The sequence below is a fragment of the Erpetoichthys calabaricus genome, chromosome 2 (assembly GCF_900747795.2).
Source record: "Erpetoichthys calabaricus chromosome 2, fErpCal1.3, whole genome shotgun sequence".
Lineage (NCBI taxonomy): Eukaryota > Metazoa > Chordata > Cladistia > Polypteriformes > Polypteridae > Erpetoichthys > Erpetoichthys calabaricus.
The window spans coordinates 283,899,607-283,922,004 of NC_041395.2; the positions used below are offsets into that span (position 1 = coordinate 283,899,607).

Genomic DNA, 22,398 nt, shown 5'->3' on the forward strand with positions numbered 1-22,398 from the left:
GCAATCAACGCGATACGCACATCTTTAAAAGTATGCAGGAAAACCCAGGCGGATCTTTAAAATTTCACATGAAAATTTGAATCCAGGACATTGTATCAGCGAGGCAGCATGCACTACGCATAACAGACATAGAAAGCAAGAAAGAAAATGCTAAGACCAGCATAGCAGTAATGTCTCCTGTGGCATAAATCCCAAGTGAGCAATTGTTTTCTCTTGCATATCTTGGCGACCAGCTTTGGAAAATCGGAATGTTTTTGTAAACAGTGGAGGATTTGCAAATAACATCTGATGGATGACTATTCCTTTATCCATATTTATTTTGTTACTGTTTATTTCTGTGCTCCACGCTCATTAAACTGTTGCTGTAAACGTTGCGTAAGCACATGCGGTAATTTTGTTTGCAAATATAGAGTTCTTTACGAGTAGATCACTTTCAAGGTTTACACTACTTTAAAATGATAACGCTCGGTAAGTCTGGGGGTGCAGATGCAGCTCCACGACGTCCATCCACTCGCTGTGCCTGTTTCTGTCATTCCGGGTGGGCTCGTGGCGCTCACAAAGTGAAAGTGTGACGAGATACCTGAGACTTGAGAACGGATGCGCAACCTTTTTAAAAAACTGCACACAGTTGAAGCGATAACTGATTCACTCGCGTGTGACCGCCGAGTTCTCCGCAGGCAGCATCTGTCGGCACCACAACCACTCCCCCCTCCCCCTGCAGCTCCTCCCTCTCATCGTGTCAAACTCCAGCACCCTGTCCCAGTGTAGCGAGCAGAAGCAGTTTCAGCACCGGGACAGATCCTGCAGCTGCTCATGGCAACATGGCGACAGAGGTAGGCGACAATCGGAAACAAAATCAATCAAATCGGGCATCTTATCGGACCAGGCTGCGGCGCAGTAATGTTTGAGTCGCTTATCTTTTCCGTACATACTGAAATGAGCATGCTTTCCGAGCAAGCTTCCTGTGAAGCTGGAGGGATGAACGTCTCCCGCAGCTCCACCGGAACAAAGGAGACAGTAGCCGCGGATGCAACTGCTGCCAGCCTGGAGCGGCATGTATCTACGTGCCCGAAAGGCCGGAATGAGCTGTGTTTTAGGACAATAATTAGACGTCTGTCTGTATACTTATTCGGTACCAGTAAGTTGTGTTTTTGCGATTGTATTATGTGTAATACAGGACGTAGGCACTACCTGAGAAGAGTCATTCATTGAAAGTCTAGTCATGTGTAGAATCTATAAGCTTGTTTCAAGATGTTTGGCGATTTAAATAAAAAAAGAAGTTGATTACGTGGAGTTGATTTTAGTATTGTTTTAATAAATCTAATCTGAAAAGGACTTCTACATTAATGACAACACGTGTAGAGAATGCAATATGAAACGTTCTCATTAAGTCAAATTAAACAAACAGCGAGCCGGAAATAGCAGTAACATGCGTCTGTTATATATAGACATATAGTTATCTATGTATTTGTTCTTATTTTTCTTTTTATTCTACAGTAAAATGACCAAACGCTCAGTTTATAGATAGACTAGGACATACTGTGTTTTATTAGTCGTAAAGAAATGGGCGCAGTCAGCACCTTGGACAGAAGCTCATGTGTATGTGAGGAAGTCGAACGAATCTTGATCAAGGGATTGCTGCATGAAATAAAGATTAGTTTTTATTTTAGCTATATGTTTTATATTTTATTCATATTTTGTATACTAGATCACATTATCTTAATGTTTAATGCGATAGTACAATAATGTTATAATATGAAAATATGGGCCATACATAAAAACGAGTTATACAGTATACTGTGTATGTGCCTGGGTCCAAATCACTTATTTTCCGTGTGCAGTTTGTACATTCCTGAGGAAGTGGGGATTAGCTTAACTGGTGATTCTGAATAGGACCTGTTTGAATGTAAGTGTGGTTATGAGTGAACCTTGCAATGAATCGATGCCCATACCATGGCTGTTACCTTCATTATGCCCTAAATGGCCCCAGGAATGGCCCCTGGTGTCCTAAATATAATTATGTGATTTTGGGATTCCTATGTTATAATGCATGGAGAGACAGACTTATTCTAAAATCTTTTCTCACACAACTGAAAAGTTAAAGAGTGCATTATAAAGTAAAGAGACTCATGCGTTTGTGGAGTCCAAATTTGTAACTAGCACAAGCCATTAAAATGTTATTCTGAAGAAGCCATTGGTTTTTAATCCATTATGGCTCATTTGTATACAGCTTGCATTTCATTATTATTATTATATTGGAGCCAGTTGTGTTGCCATAATAATCTTTAAAGTGAAAAAAAAGGCTTGCAACTTTTGATTTTTTATGTTATTCTTTTCAAAAAAGGTGTTAAACTTTCTCAAATATGTACCCACTTGCCTAGTAATGTAATCTAATAAATGTTGACTTTAATGTTTTCTGCATTTTATAATACCTAACATTGACAAGATTAGCCTTTGTGGTTTGCTACCTTCCAAGTACGGATGTATTGCCATCTGATCAGCTCCAGTAGTGGATATCATGCACCACATATTGCAATATTTGAAGCAGGAGATTCAGAACAATATTTGCTGGGTACATCAACAGAGATCTCCTTTTTGAACTGCACTGGCATGTTCAACACTCCTGTGGGAACTGATTTTATAACTGCTCGTTTTGTCCTTTTTATCATTTTGACTTTTAGGATGACTGACAGCTGAAGGCAAATGCTTTCTGAATATTTGTCTCTTTTTTATTTGTAATTTTTTTGTTAGGGTGCTTAAATTATATTACTTTGTTTCCCTTTGCTTTTGAATTATCCTTTATCCTCTATACCATTTGAACTTGTAGATGTCCACTACTGGGTCCATTTTATGTGCTTTTGACATAAAGGCCATTCAATTCTGAACATAGGCAACTGAATTTAATAAGAGCAATGTGGCTACTGCCATACTCCCTTTCCAGAGTGGTTTGCCCATGTTGGTTCGCCACTGGAATATAATAAATGTAAAAGGTCTTCATTCCTTGTGAAGAAGACAGAAACTCTGACCTCTGCCATCCTGATGACCTGCCATTGGAACAACCAATGTCTCCACTTGACTTTGTCCAAACTATAGCGCCCTCTGGTGGTTAGCAATGGTTTGCATTCATTTTAGAGGGCGTAAGAGGATAAAGCAAATCAATATAACATTTATATAATAATAATAATAACAAGGAGAAGAAAAACAAGAAGATTTTCCTCTGCCATGTGGTTTTGTGTAGGTTTTAATTTGAACTCTCTCATTATATATGTATGTTTTTTATTTGTTTATTTTCTGTTAGATGACAAGGCACACCATAGTATGTGAGCAGTTTCTTGGCTGAATTATTTTTTGAATCAATGCAGAGGTTGATTTGTAGAGTTCATTGATGTGTATTCCACACCCATTGTTCCTTCACACTTTGGTAATCTACCTCAGAAGATACTAGTATTGCTTTTTTTGCTGATGTTGCATCTTAGAAACACTAATTGTTTGTCAAAGTATGACACAAAAACATAAAGTAAAATCATAGTGATTAGTCATCTTATATGGCCATAAATATACTTTGGAAATCCAGGTATCTATATTTTGCACAATGTGTGTACCTGATCCCCATAAAACTTTTTATAGGCTGATTAAGCCTCTGAGATTGTCACATAAATCTCATATGTGCCTTGAAAGTCTCAACAGATGGTGTACCATTTTAATTTCTTTTGAATATCAGTCTTACAGGCTCACCTGGACTTTAAATGAATGATTGTACAAATAGCTAGACACTCTCCATGAGGCTGAATCAGAAAATAGCAGCTATTGAATATGGATGGATAGACAGATGGATGGATTAATGAAACAACTAAAATTGATGATGAATTCACCCATGGATGCCATGGTGGTGCAGCATGACCGTGTTATGAATGTGTAGTGTCCTTGGTTTCAATCTCCTGCTTGCTGTTTGTGTCTTCAGTGTTTTTTTTGTTTTGTTTTTTTCCCATATCCCAAAGACATTCATATTAGGCTAATTGGTACTTCTGGTACCTTTTCCAAGGCTGGTTTGAGTTCTTTCACCCTAGTGCTGCTGGCATAGGCTCAGGCTTAAGCAGATCTTAGTATGTTATGTTAATGTACAATAGAAGTAAGAAAGTTATTTTGGATTAAAGGTATAATAATGTGAGCTTCTTAAAAGGAAACATAAAATACAAGCACACGAGTGTGTTGTTTTTCTTTAAATGATTAATTGTGGCATATAAGACAGCAGTGTTGCTTTACAACACTTGAAGCCCCATTTTGATTTTGGCTGGCATGCTTTCTACAGACAGTATGCATATTCTCCTGGTGGTTTTTCTTTTGGTATTTCCATTTTCTCTTCCAACGTCTTTGTAATGCTGCTGGGGTGACTGGGAATGCTAAACAGCACATATGAGTGAGGGTGCCATTTAATTAACTGGTATCTCCTGCCTTGCACCTGGCAGGAAAAGGTTTCCATTCCCTGTAACTGAAAGTAGACAAAAGCAGATCTGAACAATGAATGGACTTAAGTGGTTCCTACTGTAGAAACTCTCTTGGTTTGTTGAGATTTATATTGACTTATTTTTTCACATAAATAACCTATTATTAAGTCAGATGTTTTTATTTGACTTATAGTATGAACCTCAAAAATATACCAAGTTTAAAACCTCATTGAAGCTGTCATCTGTTTTATAAGTTAATTTTAATAAATTGTATGTGTTTTGTATGTTTTCACATTTTCTTATTTAATCAAATACAACTACTTTTTAAATTAAATTCTTTCTTAATTAAATTTTCTATAAAAATTAATTTACTCCATTTATATTAAGAGTTCTGGTCCAAATATTAATTAGACTTAAAATTAAACTTCTCTTAAAAATCATCAATTTTTGAAATAAGGAACATCAGAAATAGCAATGTATAATGCAGAGAAGTAGCTTATACTGTGTTATTCACACCTCTGCTTCTCAACCTGCTTTAGCAAAACTGTTTCGAAAAAATAAATGAGGTCAAATCAACAACAAGCAAATTAGAGTCTAAAAATGCTCCTGTACAAGTCACGTTAGTAAAATTCCCTTTCCTAAATCTCACACTTTAGTTAATTATAAGCCTATGAATGGAATAAAGTATAAAAACAGGTGAAGAATTCAAGCAAATGCAGTGATCAGCCATAGAGGACTCCAGGGTCATAGCTGAGGAGGCGTTCTCAATATTCAATTTTAGTGGAGTTTGGTAGCTGGGGCTTTGCGTTTCTTTTTTTTTTTTTTTTTTTACAAAATTCATCATGGGCGGCACGGTGGCGCAGTGGGTAGCGCTGCTGCCTCGCAGTTGGGAGACCTGGAGACCCGGGTTCGCTTCCCAGGTCCTCCCTGCGTGGAGTTTGCATGTTCTCCCCATGTCTGCGTGGGTTTCCTCCGGGCGCTCCGGTTTCCTCCCACAGTCCAAAGACATGCTGGTTAGGTGGATTGGCGTTTCTAAATTGGCCCTAGTGTGTGCTTGGTGTGTGGGTGTGTTTGTGTGTGTCCTGCGGTGGGTTGGCACCCTGCCTGGGATTGGTTCCTGCCTTGTGCCCTGTGTTGGCTGGGATTGGCTCCAGCAGACCCCCGTGACCCTGTGTTCGGATTCAGCGGGTTGGAAAATGGATGGATGGAAAATTCATCATTTTTTTTAACTCACCTTTAACCAATTTCTAGGGTAGGAAGCCACACTGTAGTCTATCTCGGTAGCATCAGTTGCAAGGTAGGATAAAACCTTGCCCATCACAGGCCACACTTACATGTACACAAACTCATAATGGATCCGTCACCAATCAGCCTCATCTTCATGAGTTTAGGTCTCAGGAGGGAAATGCACAGAATGAGACAATGACCGGATCAGGGTTAGAACCTGTTTTCCTGGTATTTGTGTGGCAGTAGCATAATTTTCTGTGCTCATTTTAATTAATGCAGAGTTGAATTTCAAGAGGTCAGAGAAAGCTGAATGTGAAAGTAAAATGAATGGCCAGAATAATAAAAGAGCCACTGATGAACCTCAAGGGTCTGGTAGTAAGTTTTAAATATACTAATGGACTGAAAGGTAATGCAACACTTGCTCTTAGACCAACAATTCAACTTTCATTGCCGAAATAACAATACCGAAATGAGAACAATAGAAAAATAATACAGTACAAATTCCAAAAACAACAGAAAACAATAGCAATGGTGGACAATAACAGCAGTCGTGTTGCAGTCTTTCAGCATCTTTTGTCAGGCGCTACTGTTTGAGACCTCTGGCATACTAAGCCAATGAGCCTCTGAATCAGCACTTGTTATCCTGTTACTATAGAAAAGCCCAGTGAAGCTGCTGGCCCCTCGTAGCAGAGGGTCCCACCTCCAGTTGTTGGGCATCCCAAAGGTCTTCTATGGTTTAAAATTCCAGGGAAGGCAGCATTTACATGTCATTACTAAGGGCAGTTGTGATCACAGCAGGTCTGTGTGGCCTGACACTTTGCTGATGTAAGATCAGATATATGAATGTGAGCAGACAAACACGGACAGGTCACTCCAGTCTAAGCCCAGCAACATGGAGCCTGCTCCTCACCACTCTTTCACTGATGCAGACACCGGATCTGCTCCCAGCTTCATCAGCAGCAAAGGTCTCGCTTATGGACCAGTCTGGTCTAGGACGGTCAGCTGTCCTGCCATTCTGTTAAAATCTTCCTTGCCATCTGGACGCAATTGAGTGGGTTAATTCATAAGGTCTGCCAATGACAACACATGACATGCCTGCCTGCAGCATGCTAATGACCATCACTCTCGCTTTTGGTGAAATTTGTCATTGTGGAATACACAGAAATCTAACCAAGTGTGGCATCTGCATGTCTGTGTCCCAGGCTTTGGATTAAAGCCGTTTTAAAGGTGACCTGATTGAGTATCATTCCATCATGGCCTGTCATGTAAAAGCACACCTAATGAGCTTTTGTTTGTTTTGTAGAATGCAGTGTCTCAGTGCACAAGCCAGATTGCTGGTCAGAAAAAAACATGAAAATTAATTGACAACTTTATTTTGAAAGTATATAAGCTTGAACTGGAGCATTCTCATCTCATTAAATGTTGTTTTTGTTTTTTCCTTAAGGAAATTAATTGATTTTTTAAAAAATGTATCATATACAGAGCAAAGTTTTTTGCAAATAACTTGTAGTTTTTACTCAGGCTTCTGTTACCAATTTAGCATGATCTCAAAATTATTTTGCCATGCTAAAAAATATTTCTTACTATAAATAATGTGCTAGGAGGCTCATGAAGATTGAAAGATGTTGATTAACAAAGTCTTTTTCTGTATCCCCTTACCTTAAGGACCCCAGACCTAATTAGACCTGTACATTTGGCTGTCTGCACTAGCTTTCAGAAAATAATGGTGGGCAGACAAAAGGTTTTAATTTCCAGTCAAGGTCAAAGTGGATAATAATTCTCCAGTAAGTGAGCTGATAAGCTATTTTTGGAAGGGATTTACAGAAGAAAAAGTAGCCACAAATGAACATTAACAAATTATCTCTGCTTGGCAATTGCACTTTCAGACACTGAGTTGAGCTACTGAAGCCGTTTACAGTGAGACTTTTCTACAGAGAGCCAAATTTTACAGTCAGTGAAGTGCATGCCCTGTATTTTAATTCTAAACATTAAAGGCGGGATTACTGATCTTCAAAATCTCCAAAGACTAACATTTCAAAGGAAATTTATATGCTTTAAAAACACAGTTGATATGGCCTATTGCATGTATGTAATCCAGGGTGGCTTATTTATTTCAGTCTGTCTTATATGGTGGCATAGTGGTGCAGTGATGAGTGCTACTGCTCCACAGGTCCTGGTTTGTAATCCCACAGCCCATGTATCTTAGGTTTTTCCCCATGCATTCTGATATTAAAAAACCCCAAAGACATTCAGGTGAGATTAATCAGGGACTCAAAACTAGTCACGTTTGCTTCATGACTTGTGCCCATTTCTGCAGAGATGATCTTTGGCTTTTACCAACTCTGAGCTAGATAGACAAGTTAGAGAATGGATGCCTATAGTTTGGATTTGGAATTTTATATCTCCGTACAATATCAAATTGTTAGTTCCTGCAAAAAAAACTAATTTTAAATACCTTTATAGCAAAATCTTCTTTGAAACTGGTTAAAATTTCATTTATATCCAGGATCGTCAGTCCCTGACCTACAGAGAACCGGCCTTCTTTCATTCCAATCAATTTCTAGTCTTATATAGTTCTCTGTTTTAATTGAATATACTGATATTTCCTTTTTTCCTTTATTGCAATAGTCTGTTATGTTCTCAAAGGGTTTCTTTGCTTTTATAGGTTTCTAGGAAATATGACCAAGGATTCCTAATCTAAGGAGTTTGCTGTCTTGTTTATTTTGTAATGTTTTGTTCTGTATCTCCCATAGCTCTCCAACACACAAATACAGTAATATGTTATTGCATTGGGACTGCACATAATGCAGTTCATCTGATTTATATTCACCAGAACAAAGTCTGGGAGTAGAGGTCACACTGGGTGCAGACTGGGGGTACATATCTACTAAGAAAAAGGCAGATCAAACGTCCTAAGATAAATATGTAGTCCAGCTGCTTCTCTGGCATTCTGGAGAATATTACGGTACAAGTTGTTGTCGACAATTTTAGGTGGATTTAAAAAAGGGATGATGCTATGTCATTCACTGAAGTATTGCTCTAGGGTCAGAAGAAAGAACTTGAGAGAAATTACAGCAATATCAAGTGTCACGTACATTACAGAGAGAGAGAGGGAGAGGGAGAAGGAAAGACTTCTTCTTCTTCCATAGCTTTTCCCATTTGTATATGGTTTTTGTTTTTTTGGCCAATCTTCTCCAATAGATGTTTCAGCATGATTTTAATGGGCAGATGCCTTTCCTGACCCTTATCCAGTTGATCATAATGATCTTCCTGATTAGAAATAAGACAATAGGAACACTTCAGCAAAAGCATAAACAAGCATATGGAAAAATGAAGAGTCTTCAGCCTTGGTTTAAATGGAGAGACCTATCCATTATGTTAATAGAAAGATCATTCAAAGTTTGAGAGTCCTATAGCTAAAGGCTAGCAGTTTTGTTTTTTTTTTGTTTGAAATGTGTAAATAGTGTGCAGCCTGAGGTCAGAAAACACACCCTGGAGTGTTGACAAGTTTAGCAAAAAGTGGAGCTTAAACTTTTACAATTTTAATTATGAAAAGGAAGATTTTAAAATCGGCTCTAAAATCATCTGGAACCTAATGTAGAGACTCAAGAACTGCAGTTACGCAGCAATACTTCATACTTCTAGTGACAGTTGGCGCAGTTACAGTTAAAGTGTGGTGTACGGAGCTGAGGCAATTTGTACTTACACCCAAGGGCCGTAGGAAAACAATAGGGTAATAAAAACGTCTATGTGTGGAATTGCGTGTGTTTGTCTGTCCAGCCTGGAAGTGTGAGGCTATAGCATGGAGGCGGCTCCAAGTTAATGAGTCGGAAGAAGAAAGAAGTATGAGGCTACAGCATGAAGCTGAAAAAAAGTGACTCCGTCGCCAAAGTAACACCGCCAACGAGAGAGAAACTCGCTTAGCCGCTGGTAGACAAAGGGGACGAGTACATCCGCAAAACGAAACCGCCAACTCTGCATTTCAATTTTTTTTCTGACAATTTCAATAGTTTCTAGACTTTTTACAGCACGGGCTTACACAGCTAGTAGGGTAATGATGTTCTAGAATTTGCCAAAGCCAGCTGCTAAAAGTCACAAAGGTCATACATCTTTTGTTCATCACATAGTTGCAGCAGCGCTGCCAGCCATAGAATGATACATTGTGCTCAGAAACAGTGAGAGAAGCAGTGGTGGAGCTGCAGAGGTGGCAGTCTCTCAGTTGTCTTCTTTATTGTCCTGATGCTGCAACCAACAAATTGCCACAAACTAATAATAAATAAAGAAAAATATAACATTGCGCTCACAGAATTCCAATCTTCAGGGCACTGATTGGCCATGCCATGCAGCATTTTTTTGAACTTACACTTCATGCAGCTGACATATCTTCTTTGTTTCTGACATATGCAGATCGGTTTGCACATTTTTTTTCCATCAAGAAGAAAGAAGCTCTTTATAAATAGTAATAATCTTTTATTATCATTATTATTTCACCAGGTCTCATATGTTTTCTGACTCTTGAAGAACTCTTTAAGGTTTGTTTTTCTCTGCACTGCTCCATGTAGCTAATTCTTATGCATTTGGCCTACACTACCTTACCTTGCATAGACCAGGTGGAGACTTGAAGATCAGTTTGTGCTACTCCCTACCAGCAGTTACATGGGTGTGTATACATACAGGTGACACACACCAGACAACACAGAGCCTCACCTGCAATGACGTGTACACTTTGTGACCAATGTACAGCCAATTAGACATATGGCCAAATATTCGGCCCTAAATGGAACCATATGTCAGATTTAATTTAAAACAGTATAGGATTACAGAATAAGGTTAGCTGTACTTCCTCACAGCTCCTGACTCCTCTTTTTGAACATCATGCCCAGTCACTGTGTGAGGATTTTGGATTTTTCCCCTCATGTTTCATTGGGTTTTCTCCAGGAATTCAGATTTTCCTGTCTTTTTACATTTGGTTTAGGCTCTTTTTCCTTAGGAGACTGCATTCCTTTAATGTGGATAGTGACATCTTTCACATCTTATATTACTCTATGAAGGCCAATGTGATTTCCTATGCTGTGGTGTGCTGGGCTGGTAACATCAGTTCAAGAGAAGCCCACCAAATCAACAAGCTAATTAAATGGGCAACCTCAATTATGGGAATCACTCTTGACACCCTGACGGAGGTAGCAAAGGAGAGAGTTAAAACAAAATTGAGTGCCATTATGAACAATGCTGCATGTCTTGTCTCTGGCACACTATTGAGTACTTTCAGCTAACAAATCATTCAGCACAAGTGTGTCAAGAAACAGAAATGGGACTCCTTTATACCCACAGCAATACGCCTGCATAATGGGACTGTGACAACTAAGTCAGATGTTTTCTTTATTTTTAATTTTCTTGCTTTATAGTCATTCTTCTATGTGTTCAGACCAAAGTGTGTGTTTATTTATTTATTTCCTTACTTATCTACCTATTTATGTATTTATTTATTTAAAGAGCTCCTGTAAAAAAGAAAATTCCCCTGTAGAAATACAGTTCTATCTATCTATCTATCTATCTATCTATCTATCTATCTATCTATCTATCTATCTATCTATCTATCTATCTATCTATCTATCTATCTATCTATCTATCTATCTATCTAAGTTAATTCCACATATATGACTTGTAGCCTTGTGTGAGTGTTCCCAGATATGTCCTGAAGGCCTGTTCAGGGCTATGATGTAGGAAGAGGCTCCAGCCTCCCATGAGCCTAATTTGAAATTAGCAGGTTTGATAAAGGATGAATGAATGTGTTGATGAATAACAGTGATTGAACAAAACACAAAAAACATCAGTGTATCATGGTAATTATGTCTGTAGTGTTCCATTTCTTTTTTTTCTCTCCCGCTAATAGCAGGTTGTATTTAAAAAAAAATGTTTCCAGACTTTGGAACTAAACCCTTTAATTTCTTCACAATCATTCATTATTTCACACAAAACCATTTGAAAGGTATCATATACAAATCCAACCAGAGTAAAATTACAAATAATCAAAATACTGACTGTGCACAACAGTTATGAATGCAAAGGGCAATGTTTGTTTTGTTTCTGTCACTAAATTGAAATTGTCAGCAGGGACCAGATCTTGAGATTGAAATTGGATTGGCATTCTGCAGTGAACATTGAGTCTACACAGGAAACACCCGATCCATTCAGTTGTTTTTAGAAGTGTTTGACAATAAGTGGCCACCAACTGACAATGCATGAGTAATTGCATATTGAAAACAGTGAATCATTTTCTGCATCACAGCTGCGGAACCGCTTTATTTTTAGATCATCTTGTGGCAATTACTTTGTGTACATATTTTTACTTGTATTGTTTCATCTTTGTTTTTTATCAGAACAGCAGGTTTTGCTTGGAAAGATGTTAAAAATATATTTAAAGCTGCATGCTCCACATAAAATAGATATACTTTCATTGAATAGAAAAGTACAGCACACTATGATAGATAGATAGATAGATAGATAGATAGATAGATAGATAGATAGATAGATAGATAGATAGATAGATAGATAGATAGATAGATAGATAGATAGATAGATAGATAGATAGATACTGTGCCCCTCAATGTAGCGGATTCCCTCAATAAACACCAATTTAAAACATTTTAATAACATTCCTTTACTGCACCTACTTAATCCAATCTTTCGGTAACTGGGTGCCAAGACCTATTCCAGCATCCTTAACTGTCAGACAGAAATTAATCATGGTCAGAGTGCCCAGGACACACTCACACAGACACTCACTCAGACCTGCCCTGCCCTTTGACTAATACACTTATTTAGAATGACATTTTCAATGTCAAATGTTTACATTTACTTTAATTATTTAATTAAATAATCAATCTAATTTCATTCACCTTAATTAACACCATCCATTATTCATAAAGAGACAAGGGGTAGTTGCTCAAAGAAAGTAATCTATTCCAAAGTAATATTTCTCTCAAATTGTAATGGATTACTTTACTCATTACTTTCTGGAATAATTAATCATATTACTAGTTACTTCACTTCTATGATGGGTTAACAGTGTAGCTTATTGCAAGATTATCCCGATCATTAGTTGACCATTTCATTTCTATGTTTCTTCTGCTATGTGTCATGTGTTTTATGGGTTGGCCCCCAAAATGCAGGGACATCTGCCCATCACTTTCAAGGTACTACCCTCAGCCCTGTAAAGTGTGAGGAAAAACCACAGTCCCTTGTGGTTCATTGTTTGTGCTTGGTGGTTGGTGAGTTCTCTTTTGTTAATTGCTATTTTTGATGTTTACAGTTTTTATGTGCTTTTTAACCTTTTTGCCTCTGTCTTTTCAGCTTTTCTCTAGGATTCTTTAGGAAACTATGTTTCCTATTGGGATTACCTATTCTGAAGGAATTACTTTCTATGCCTTTTGTGATTCTCTGTGCTCTCTTGTTACAGAGCATTTTTGTTTATAACAAATCTTTTATTTATAAAGATTCTTTGTTTGTGCTTGTTGGTTTTGCATCCTCTAGTGGACATTCTAAGCGCTTTTGGAGACATTTTGGACTCTGTGCTGCTTTCTTTGAGGCACCATGACACTTCAGCCCTTTGTGAACTACTGAACACACAACATCTATCATTTTCATGGACAGGATATCAAGACGCAGTTGAGGATGAGAGAGTATCCTGCTGGGGAAGCTAGGGACAGAATTGTTGCTTCATATAGATAATGTTGCTCTCTTTGCCTTGTCTTACTGTGACCTTAGACACACACAATTTATTGATGAGTGTGAGGCAGAAGGGATCAGGATCAGCACCTCCATGTCATGCTTTCCTGTCTCAGGAGAGTGGATTGCTCTTTCCAGGTGAATGGAGGAGTTTGGTGCTTGGGATGTTGGATGTATCCTGGGGTCTTGGGAGAAGGAAATGTGAGATTGATAAGTAGATGGGAGAGGCAGCAGCTGTTCTGCGACTGCTGTACCAGTCCATGGTGGTGAAGCAGGAGCTGAGTCTAAAGATAAAATTCTTGATTTCCAATCCAATTCCAATCTATATCCAAGGTCACCTATGGTCATGAGCTCTCGATAGTAAGTGAAGGAATGAGATCACAAGTACAAGCAGCAGAAGTGAGGTTTTTTCATAGAGTGGCCGGGCTGACAATCTATGATAGGGTGAGAAGTGTAGTGACTCGGGAGAGCCTCAGAATAGCATCACTGCTTCTCCAGATACAGCAGAACCATTTGAGGTGGTCTGGGCATGTCGTAAGGATACCTCCTGGGCGGCTCCCACTAGAGTTGCTCTGAGCACATAACAATGGACAAAGGCCCAGCAACAGACACGTTAGAGGGGTCATATCTCTTGAGTGGCTTGAGAACACCTGGAAATTCTCCAGGAAGAGCTGGAATCTGTAGCTGGGGTGACAAGGAAGTCTGGGCTGACCTGCTTTGCCTGCTGCCTCTACGACCTTCACCAAGAAAAGCAGTTTCTGAAAATGAGATGAGATGTTACTCTCTAAACCTGTGTAGCTATGTACAGCACCAAATGAAAAGTGAAAGGATGGCACCTGAATGTCCTTTTATTATTTTAGTAAAGAGCAAATAACCAACAACAATTCAGCAGTTAAACAAGTAAACTGTATGACTTGCTATATATTAGTCCTATGCCATTTCAAACATATTAACCAGCAAGAGGAGGCTTTAGTTTATAAAAAAATAATTATTTAAAAACAATTTAACAGTTACAAACAAAACTGACTTAACTACTCATACAGTTGTTAAAATGAAGTCAGCAAATGGTAAAAGTATTGCTAGTGTTAATGACCAGCAGATGAGGGCAGTTTTTGTTAGGGTCGATCCATCAATCTTCAGTGTCTACTATGTAACAATACAGAAAAGACACATGTTGATCAAAAAGAAATCCCTTAAATTTTGTAATTAACTATCGTACATTCACTAATAAATAAGATCACTTTCTTGTATACAGATGTCTCTATTTTCATGGGATTATTAAAGAGATGTAACGAAAACATTGAAATGCTTGTCCAGATGAGGAACTACATTTTGCATAGAGCATTTTAATCTCATTGGATATCAAAGACTTTTTTGGCTCTGTAAATTGAATTCCTTCTGAGGCCTCACTGCAAACAAACATATTGACGTAGCTTTCTGTTATGACAGTGTTTCTTACATAATATTTCTTGATCTTTATTAGCTTTTTCTCACCTTGTGTGGGTGCTTGCTTATAATGATCTGTTAGCTTCTTGTTTTCATGTCTCTTTGGCATTATAAAAATAATATTATACCATTTTATCTCCATATTCGATTCTTACTGCCATTGCCATTTGTTTATGTTTCCTAGGAATCGACCCAGAATTGTGCGGCGTATGACATTATCAGAGAGATGGGATAAAAAGCAATCTCTAATGCCTTGTCTTTATCCAAGATTACTTATAACTCCTAACATTTTAGCATTTCAAAATACTATCATTCCTTGGTTTTCTGATTAATGAATTATTAGCGTATCTTTTTGACTTTGATTTTTGATTTACATTTAGTGCTGTATGAAATATAGTTTTGAACTCCTGATGTTGATTTTGGCGTCTTTTTCTTCCCTAGCAATACACTTTCTATGCATTGAAATATTGAAATATTGTTTCTTTCACAGTGAAATAAAAATCTTTATTTCTTAATAAGGACAAAATTGACCTCAATACAATCCAGAAGTAAATCAAACCATCATGCAGTGTTGTAAAATAACACACAACAGTGTTAAAACATTTAATGTACTCTACGTATGCATGGAAATAGTGCACACACTGTCACACTCACCTTTTTGAACATTATGTGAAATGGAATGCTCTTCAACACAGTATTTACATGCTATTCACGCAGTAATATATGTGTAATGCAAGTAACGAAATTCTAGTAATAATCAGTAACTGTAATGTGATTGCAAAAATTTAAACTGTAACACGTTACTTTATACTGTATTACCCTGGACTCTGTTCATAGAGTATAAGCAGTGTTCTAAGATTTTGAGTATAATTATGTTCTATGGTGCATAGGATGCTGCAACTAGGAAGGTCAGTTGGTTAAAACCAGAAGGTAGTACAGAAGAAGGAACTGGACTTCACTCCATAGGCGAGCACAAAGAGAACGTGTGATTATTTCATTCACATTACATACAAGTACTATCAAAAACTATGGAAGTCATAGGCACATCCTCATCTTTCTCCAAACAACGTAGAGAATCCTTGAAGGTGGCAAAAAGGAGGCTGGGTCCAGATGAGAGATATTGGGTCTATTGCAGTATGTGCTATTAAGAAAGATGGAATTTTTACAGGTAAAGCACAAAAAGTCTAAAAAACAACACTGCAGGAGGCACACATGGAAGCTTCAGAAGAATACTGTCATCAAAATTTACAAAACGTTGTCCAAAAACCAGGAGGCAGAGTGGTTAGAGCTGCTACTTCATGGATTGTTTGCATGGGTTTTCCTCTCACATCCCAAAGAATTTTATATTAGATTAATTGGTAATTCTAAACTCACCCTATGTACTGGTAACACCTGCACAGTTGGTTCCTTTGTTGTACCTTGTGCTGCTGAAATGGGTGCCAAATTCCATTAATCTAAATTGGATTTAATAGGTTGTGTTATTTTGTTAACAACGTTAATTGGAGATATGTGAAAACAGTTAACTGGCAACTGAAATGCAGAATTTGCCTCATTAAAACCTTTTCTTACCGTATATTCCTGTGATGCTACAGGCGATGGGTTTTGTGAATTTTTTGTAATTTTTGCTGACATGTTGCATTGTTTGGACATTGCTTTTTTATTATAAATCTTCACATTATGTTTATGTCATTTTTGTGCTGCTGTTTTGTATGTGGTTTCGGATCATGGTCACTGCCATTTATTAATCTGTTTTTGGAAGCTGGTTGGTATGCCTATTGCTCGTCATGTGACACTGTGATCATATGACACTTTGAGTCGTTATTCCTTTCCTATAAATGATAGCAAAATGCAAATCGTGAAATCTGTGTTTCTGGATATCACAAACAAATTCTCATGTACAGTAGTAACTAGTGCTAAAAATACATTCAGGGAGACATGATTGTTTCGTATGTTTATCTGACTTTGCTTTTGGTTTTCAGTATTTGGCTTTGGTGAGTCAGCATTTTCTTATCCTGGTTTTGACTCTGATCTTTTTAAGTGTATTCACATATAATGTGTAAAGGACCTGCTGCGATTACTACGTCCATTTGTTTGTTCACAAGAAAAGGCTTGGCTCCAAGTGGACTAATTTTGTTGAAATTCTGCACACTTATTCTTCAAATATATTTGTTGGGACAGTTAAATTTTGATGTCTTGAAAATAGAACGCTGTACACATTTTTGAAGTTTCAAAATTGCACATTGAAAAGCATGGGTAAATTTGTGAACTCGTCTATCTTAAAACAGAGAAACATTCTGTGTGACTTCAAATACAAATTACATTACTGTTTCACTTTTACCTACAGAGCAGTAACTTCAACTTGTATTTTTTCCCTTTATTCCTTTTACTCTTTTGACAGCCGCTCCTGACAGCAAAACAGTAAACACACCAGTAGACCTCACTGCTGGATATGGGAAGGGGCTGGGTCAGATGTAGGTGGGGATGGATGACAGATCATATAAGAAAGGTACAATGTTAGACATGTAATTTATTCAATTCCCTAATAATGATATCTTTATTCAATATGGTAGTAATTATATTGTGTATTTATTTATTGCCATACAAGCTTTTACCCTTTACTCTTTAGTAACATAACTCAACAAAGGCGACTTTTTACTTTCAATAACACTTCCGAGGCATCAGTGAAGTAGTTATTTTTCTCTTCAAGGCAGCCTACTAAAATAATAACTTCACTTTGGAATGGTCAGAGGTGGCTCAGTGAGACATATTTCTCTTCATATAGTATACATCAGCATAAGTAATTTTACCAGGGTATCAAAGGCTCTTAATATGGCACACTGTACAGACCAATGTGCTGATGCTTTATGTTAGTAAGATCAAAAGAAGCCTTTGTTAATGTCTTGTTGCAGAGTAATAGAAGCACTTTTGCAGTACCTAAACTTAAGTGTTACCAAATTGTGATTTCAAACTCTGAAGTAAGTAAAAAATGTAAAATGCTCCAACTTTCAAACAAGCTAACCAAGTTTTTGAAGGCACCAAATTCTTATTGTTTTAGTACAATCAGTGCCAGTTGGAGCCCTAATTACTGGAAGGTTTGGGGGTAGATGCCTTGGGTGACCCTTTAGTTATCAAAACAGCACCCCTAAGGTTGCAGTGTGAACGGGCACTGAATGTAGCGTAAATGTATTTGGGTGAGTCGGAAAGGTCCAGAGTGTGTGCTGGTTGACTTATTGAAATGGCACCCCTTGCAGTCCAAAGTGTGCGTACACCCCTTAACTTTCACAAACACCATCCCCTCAAGTGTTGGGCACCCTGGACGGCTGGCTATGTCACCTAATGGATTGAACTGGTTGGAGTACAATGGGCTGGTAATTGAAAATGAAGTAACAAATCTATATAAAAGTGATTCCTCCACCATTTAAGAAATTAGTAAAGTTAACAGGAAGTGACAGACCACATATATAATAACATGGTGTTCTCTTCTTAGGAACAGAAAGATTTAGTTTTCCCAGTTTTTGCCATAAACAGATAAGTAATGCTGTAATTGGATGCAGGTTAAGTGCATTGGCGATCCTAAATTGTCCCTAGTGTGTGCTTGGTGTCGGGGTGGGCGTGTGTCCTACGGTGGGCTGGCGCCCTGCCCGGGATTTGTTCCTGACTTACGCCCTGTGCTGGCTGGGATTGGCTCCAGCAGACCCCCGTGACCCTGTGTTAGGATATAGCGGGTTGGAAAATGACTGACTGACTATTACTAGGAAGATCCCTTTGTGCTGTCATGGCACCTTTTCTGCACCCTTTTCTCATCCTTGTGTTTCCTTTTACATCATTGCCACCCAGTGGCATATATTCTACCCTTTTCGTCCACATAGAAATAGCAGGTCCACAAAGATGTTTGCCTCGTAAGCATAAATTTACAGATCATCAGACTTAGATTGATTCATATGATACAGATATCTACTCTATTTGCTAAATTTCGTTAATGGGAATTCCTGTCCTGTTCTCATTTCTTTTAGGTTTTTGTTCTAACTTACCTTGGCCCTGACCAGGATAAGCAAGAGTTATAAAAAATGGACATCTGCAAAGATTTTCATTTCTTTTAAGAACAATGGCTTAAAAATAAAATATATAGCTAATTACTTGCTGGTATACAATGTTGTTTTACTGCTCAAACCCATGTATAAATTCTTGAATTTTTGAGGTATGTTTTTTTCTGGGTAATTTGAAACCAAAATCGCTTTATATAATCCCTTTGTTAGTATAAACATCATGACAACCATTGTTACTGTAACTTACAGGCTGAGAGTTGAACATTTGATGAATCATAGATTATGCATATCTATACTGGAGTCAGGCAAAATTCACTTGCTTTTTGGGCAGACATCTAAAAGGATTTTTTTTTAACTTCTCTTTTTATAATTTCTGTCTGCCACTGTTTGTTTCAGATATGCTTCAGGCAGTAGCTATAAATAAATTCACAGGGGTGGGTGTAAAACCAGGAGATAATGATTGCTGTGCATTCCATAGAGGCGCTTGTGCTCTTTATTAATTTATTTATGTATTTTTAAACTTGTAATATTTTTAGAAGAAAGGAGTTACCTTTGTACTTTAATTGTGTGGAGTTGACAGTTTTCTGTTGCACATCATGTTGGATAAAAACCTCATCTCTTTTTCAGATTTTATGACTTTTAGACATTTTAAATGAATTTTTGATGTCAGTCAAGACTTCAGTATGGATATCATGTAATTTAACCGGCAGTTCTGTTTGCCATTTATATTTATTTATATCTGTATAATAATAGAGAAAACAGTAAGAAAAGAAATACGGCTACCCTAAGCTTCTTCTTTTACAGCTACAGGCTTCTAAAATATACAGTATCTGGCTTTGCCTCAACCAAAAGTCAAATAAAAGACATAACTCAATGAGAGCATAAAGAAAACACAGAAAAGATGGTGAAATTTTAAAAAATGAAAAGATTTCTGTCAAATTTTACAAAATGTCATCAGGAAGATTTATGAAATATGTGCAGTTTTATATTAAATGTAACAGATGACTGTCGAACCTTATGAAATTTAATTATGTTATGAATGTACTTTATGCATGTTGGCGTGTCTTCTGCATCTACAGTATGTTTATTTTACTGGATTTGTATTTTTGTTGGTCTGTCTCAGTGTGAATGTCTGTGTAGCTCTTTGAGCCAGGACCCTGATAACAGAATACACCGTTTTGTGTGTCTGATCCAGCCATTGCTCCGTGTTTCTGTCTTTTTAAAGTTCACCTTTTAGAAATGTAACAAGGTGGCTACCAATCAAGTTCCACTCCTGAGCTATTTCTTCTAAGGCATTGAGTCAGCACGGCCCAAACAACTTGGGCTTTTCTTGACATTCTTGAATTAATTGACAGAGATCTCAACTAGTTGTCTGGTGCTTTCATTTTTGGTTGTTGTTTTTCCTTTATTATCCTCTAGGATTCAAAAAGGCCACAGTTTTGTAATGTCATACAGGGTATGCTTACTCAACACAGCATCCATGGCCACTTGAGCTGGTTTGTGTCACTGTGGTAGTTATTTTTTGCTTATAAAAGCAGGACTGGAGGCATGCTAACATCCTCAGCTCAGAAAGAAAAGTTATTGCTGATATGATAGCAACCTAGCAAAAAGGTCTAAAATAGAAACCAAAAGGAAGGATCAAGTACCAAGAATTCAATTGCACCATTGCCAAAGTCAAAACTTGAGACACAAGATCAAAGTCTAAAAAGATAAACAAGAAAACCGGAGAATTTAAAAGCATTTCAGAAAAGCATTAGGCAAAATGTTTGATTTAGAATCCTTCAGCTTGGATAGGTAAATGACCTCACCAAGTGACTGTTAACCCATATGAGTAATTGGATGAGGTTTATGACCTCTGAAGCCACACCCCTAGAGATGTCAGGACAGCCATAGCAACCAGAGAACAAAAGTTAATCAGCCGCATACACACTATATGGTACTGATAACAGTAAAAAGGAAAATAAAACAAAATTAAAGGCTCAATTACACAAACTGGCGGCAGATTCTTAATCTACAGACACAAGCCAATGGAACCAAAAAACAAGTTTAAGAGTCGTTAATAAACAGGTCCAATATAACACTTGCACTTTCATGAAATTCTTCTTCAGCTTATAACATTCTCATTTAACACTACTTTGATTCATTTTATTTAATATTTTGAATTATTAATATTATCATTTGTATTATTATTACCCATCATTATTTTTGTGATGTTATTGCACTTCCATTTAGCTTGATTTTGCATAGATTTTTATGCAAAATGCTTGATTTTTAGAAGTTTTGTACTTTATGCTCTAGATTTGCTGCTTTACTTGATCATTTTTTTTTAACATTTTGCTGTTTGTTTTTAACATGTTTGGAGCTAGTTTTACATAGGCAGGAGCTTACACTGATCATACAGTTTCCAGTAAGTGCAGTACCTCTTTACAGACTCAGTTTAAGGCTGATATTTAACTTCTTAATCCAACCTTCTGGGGATTTTGACACTACTTGATGTTTTTCTTGTTTTGTCTCTCTATCACAATGATAATCTTGATGTTTTAGCAACATTTTACTACTTAACAAAGCATTTTTATTACTGGATCATAACCGACTATTTCCTTTCATTTTATTTGAGCAAAGAGGCCAACATATTGTAAGGTTTTTCCATTTCTTCCACACCTCAGTCGCATTCACAGTGTTTGGGGAAGCCTGACTTTGAGGAGCAATGGGGAACTATTATAGTTGTTAGAAACAGAGTTAAAACTTATAAAAATGACATTAAAATCTTTATCTTGTTTTTGTGTAATGGCCAAGCTTTGAATCAGTCATTATATTTACTCCTTCTTCTGAAGACTCAAAATGCCATAATAAAAGAGTGTCAGTGTCATACAGTTCAATGCCAAAAACAAAATGTTGTGCAATGCAGAGTGGTTTAGGGGCCTAATATACTTGATCGTGCCAAAAATCCATACTCAGTCTAAGAGTACCACACGATGGTTTATTAATCAGGGGTAACTCCTGGTAGTAACTTGACATGCTGTTAATTTCATTTTTCGATACGTATTTTTCCAATTTCAGTTTCTTCATCTTGTAGTGGATTATAACAAAAAGTAATGGGATAGCAGTGCAATACTTACAGCTGCAGAGTTTGTGGGTTCAAATGCTAGTCATCACCAATTTGAATTTTGCTTCAAGTGCTCCAATTTTCATGTCAAAGACATGTCTACTGGGTAAGGTTGATTAGAGATTGTAAATTATTCCACACAAATGAGTGAAAATGTGCTCTATGATGGACTAGTGTACTCACACACTGCAACTGAGATCTGAATAAGTAAGTTAAATAAAGGATGGATGGGGACACTTAGCAAGGAGTTTCTATTTTAGTCACAAGAATTTACTGCTTTTCCTGGGATTATATTATAAAATATATGGAGTTTCAGGGCTGAGGTTTGATAAACACTGCCATAGTCTAATGTCTCCTTTTGTATGATTTATTTATTACTTTTTAAAGTACATTCTCTTTT

General features: G+C 37.3%; 1 protein-coding gene across 3 annotated transcripts in view; it reads left to right on the forward strand.

The window, feature by feature from the left end:
* The first annotated feature begins 584 nt into the window (after positions 1–584).
* Positions 585–22,398, forward strand: part of LOC114647125 (golgin subfamily A member 7B) — a 157,774-nt gene continuing 135,960 nt past the window's right edge. Inside the window, exon 1 of one of the 3 annotated variants that reach the window (XM_028795658.2) lies at positions 585–833. In XM_028795658.2, the coding sequence (XP_028651491.1) occupies positions 822–833 (12 nt within the window). In that variant the 5' untranslated portion in view covers positions 585–821. Of the gene's footprint in view, positions 834–17,256; positions 17,353–22,398 lie in introns of those variants that run through there. The other 2 variants (XM_051922952.1, XM_051922951.1) reach the window with 2 other exon arrangements.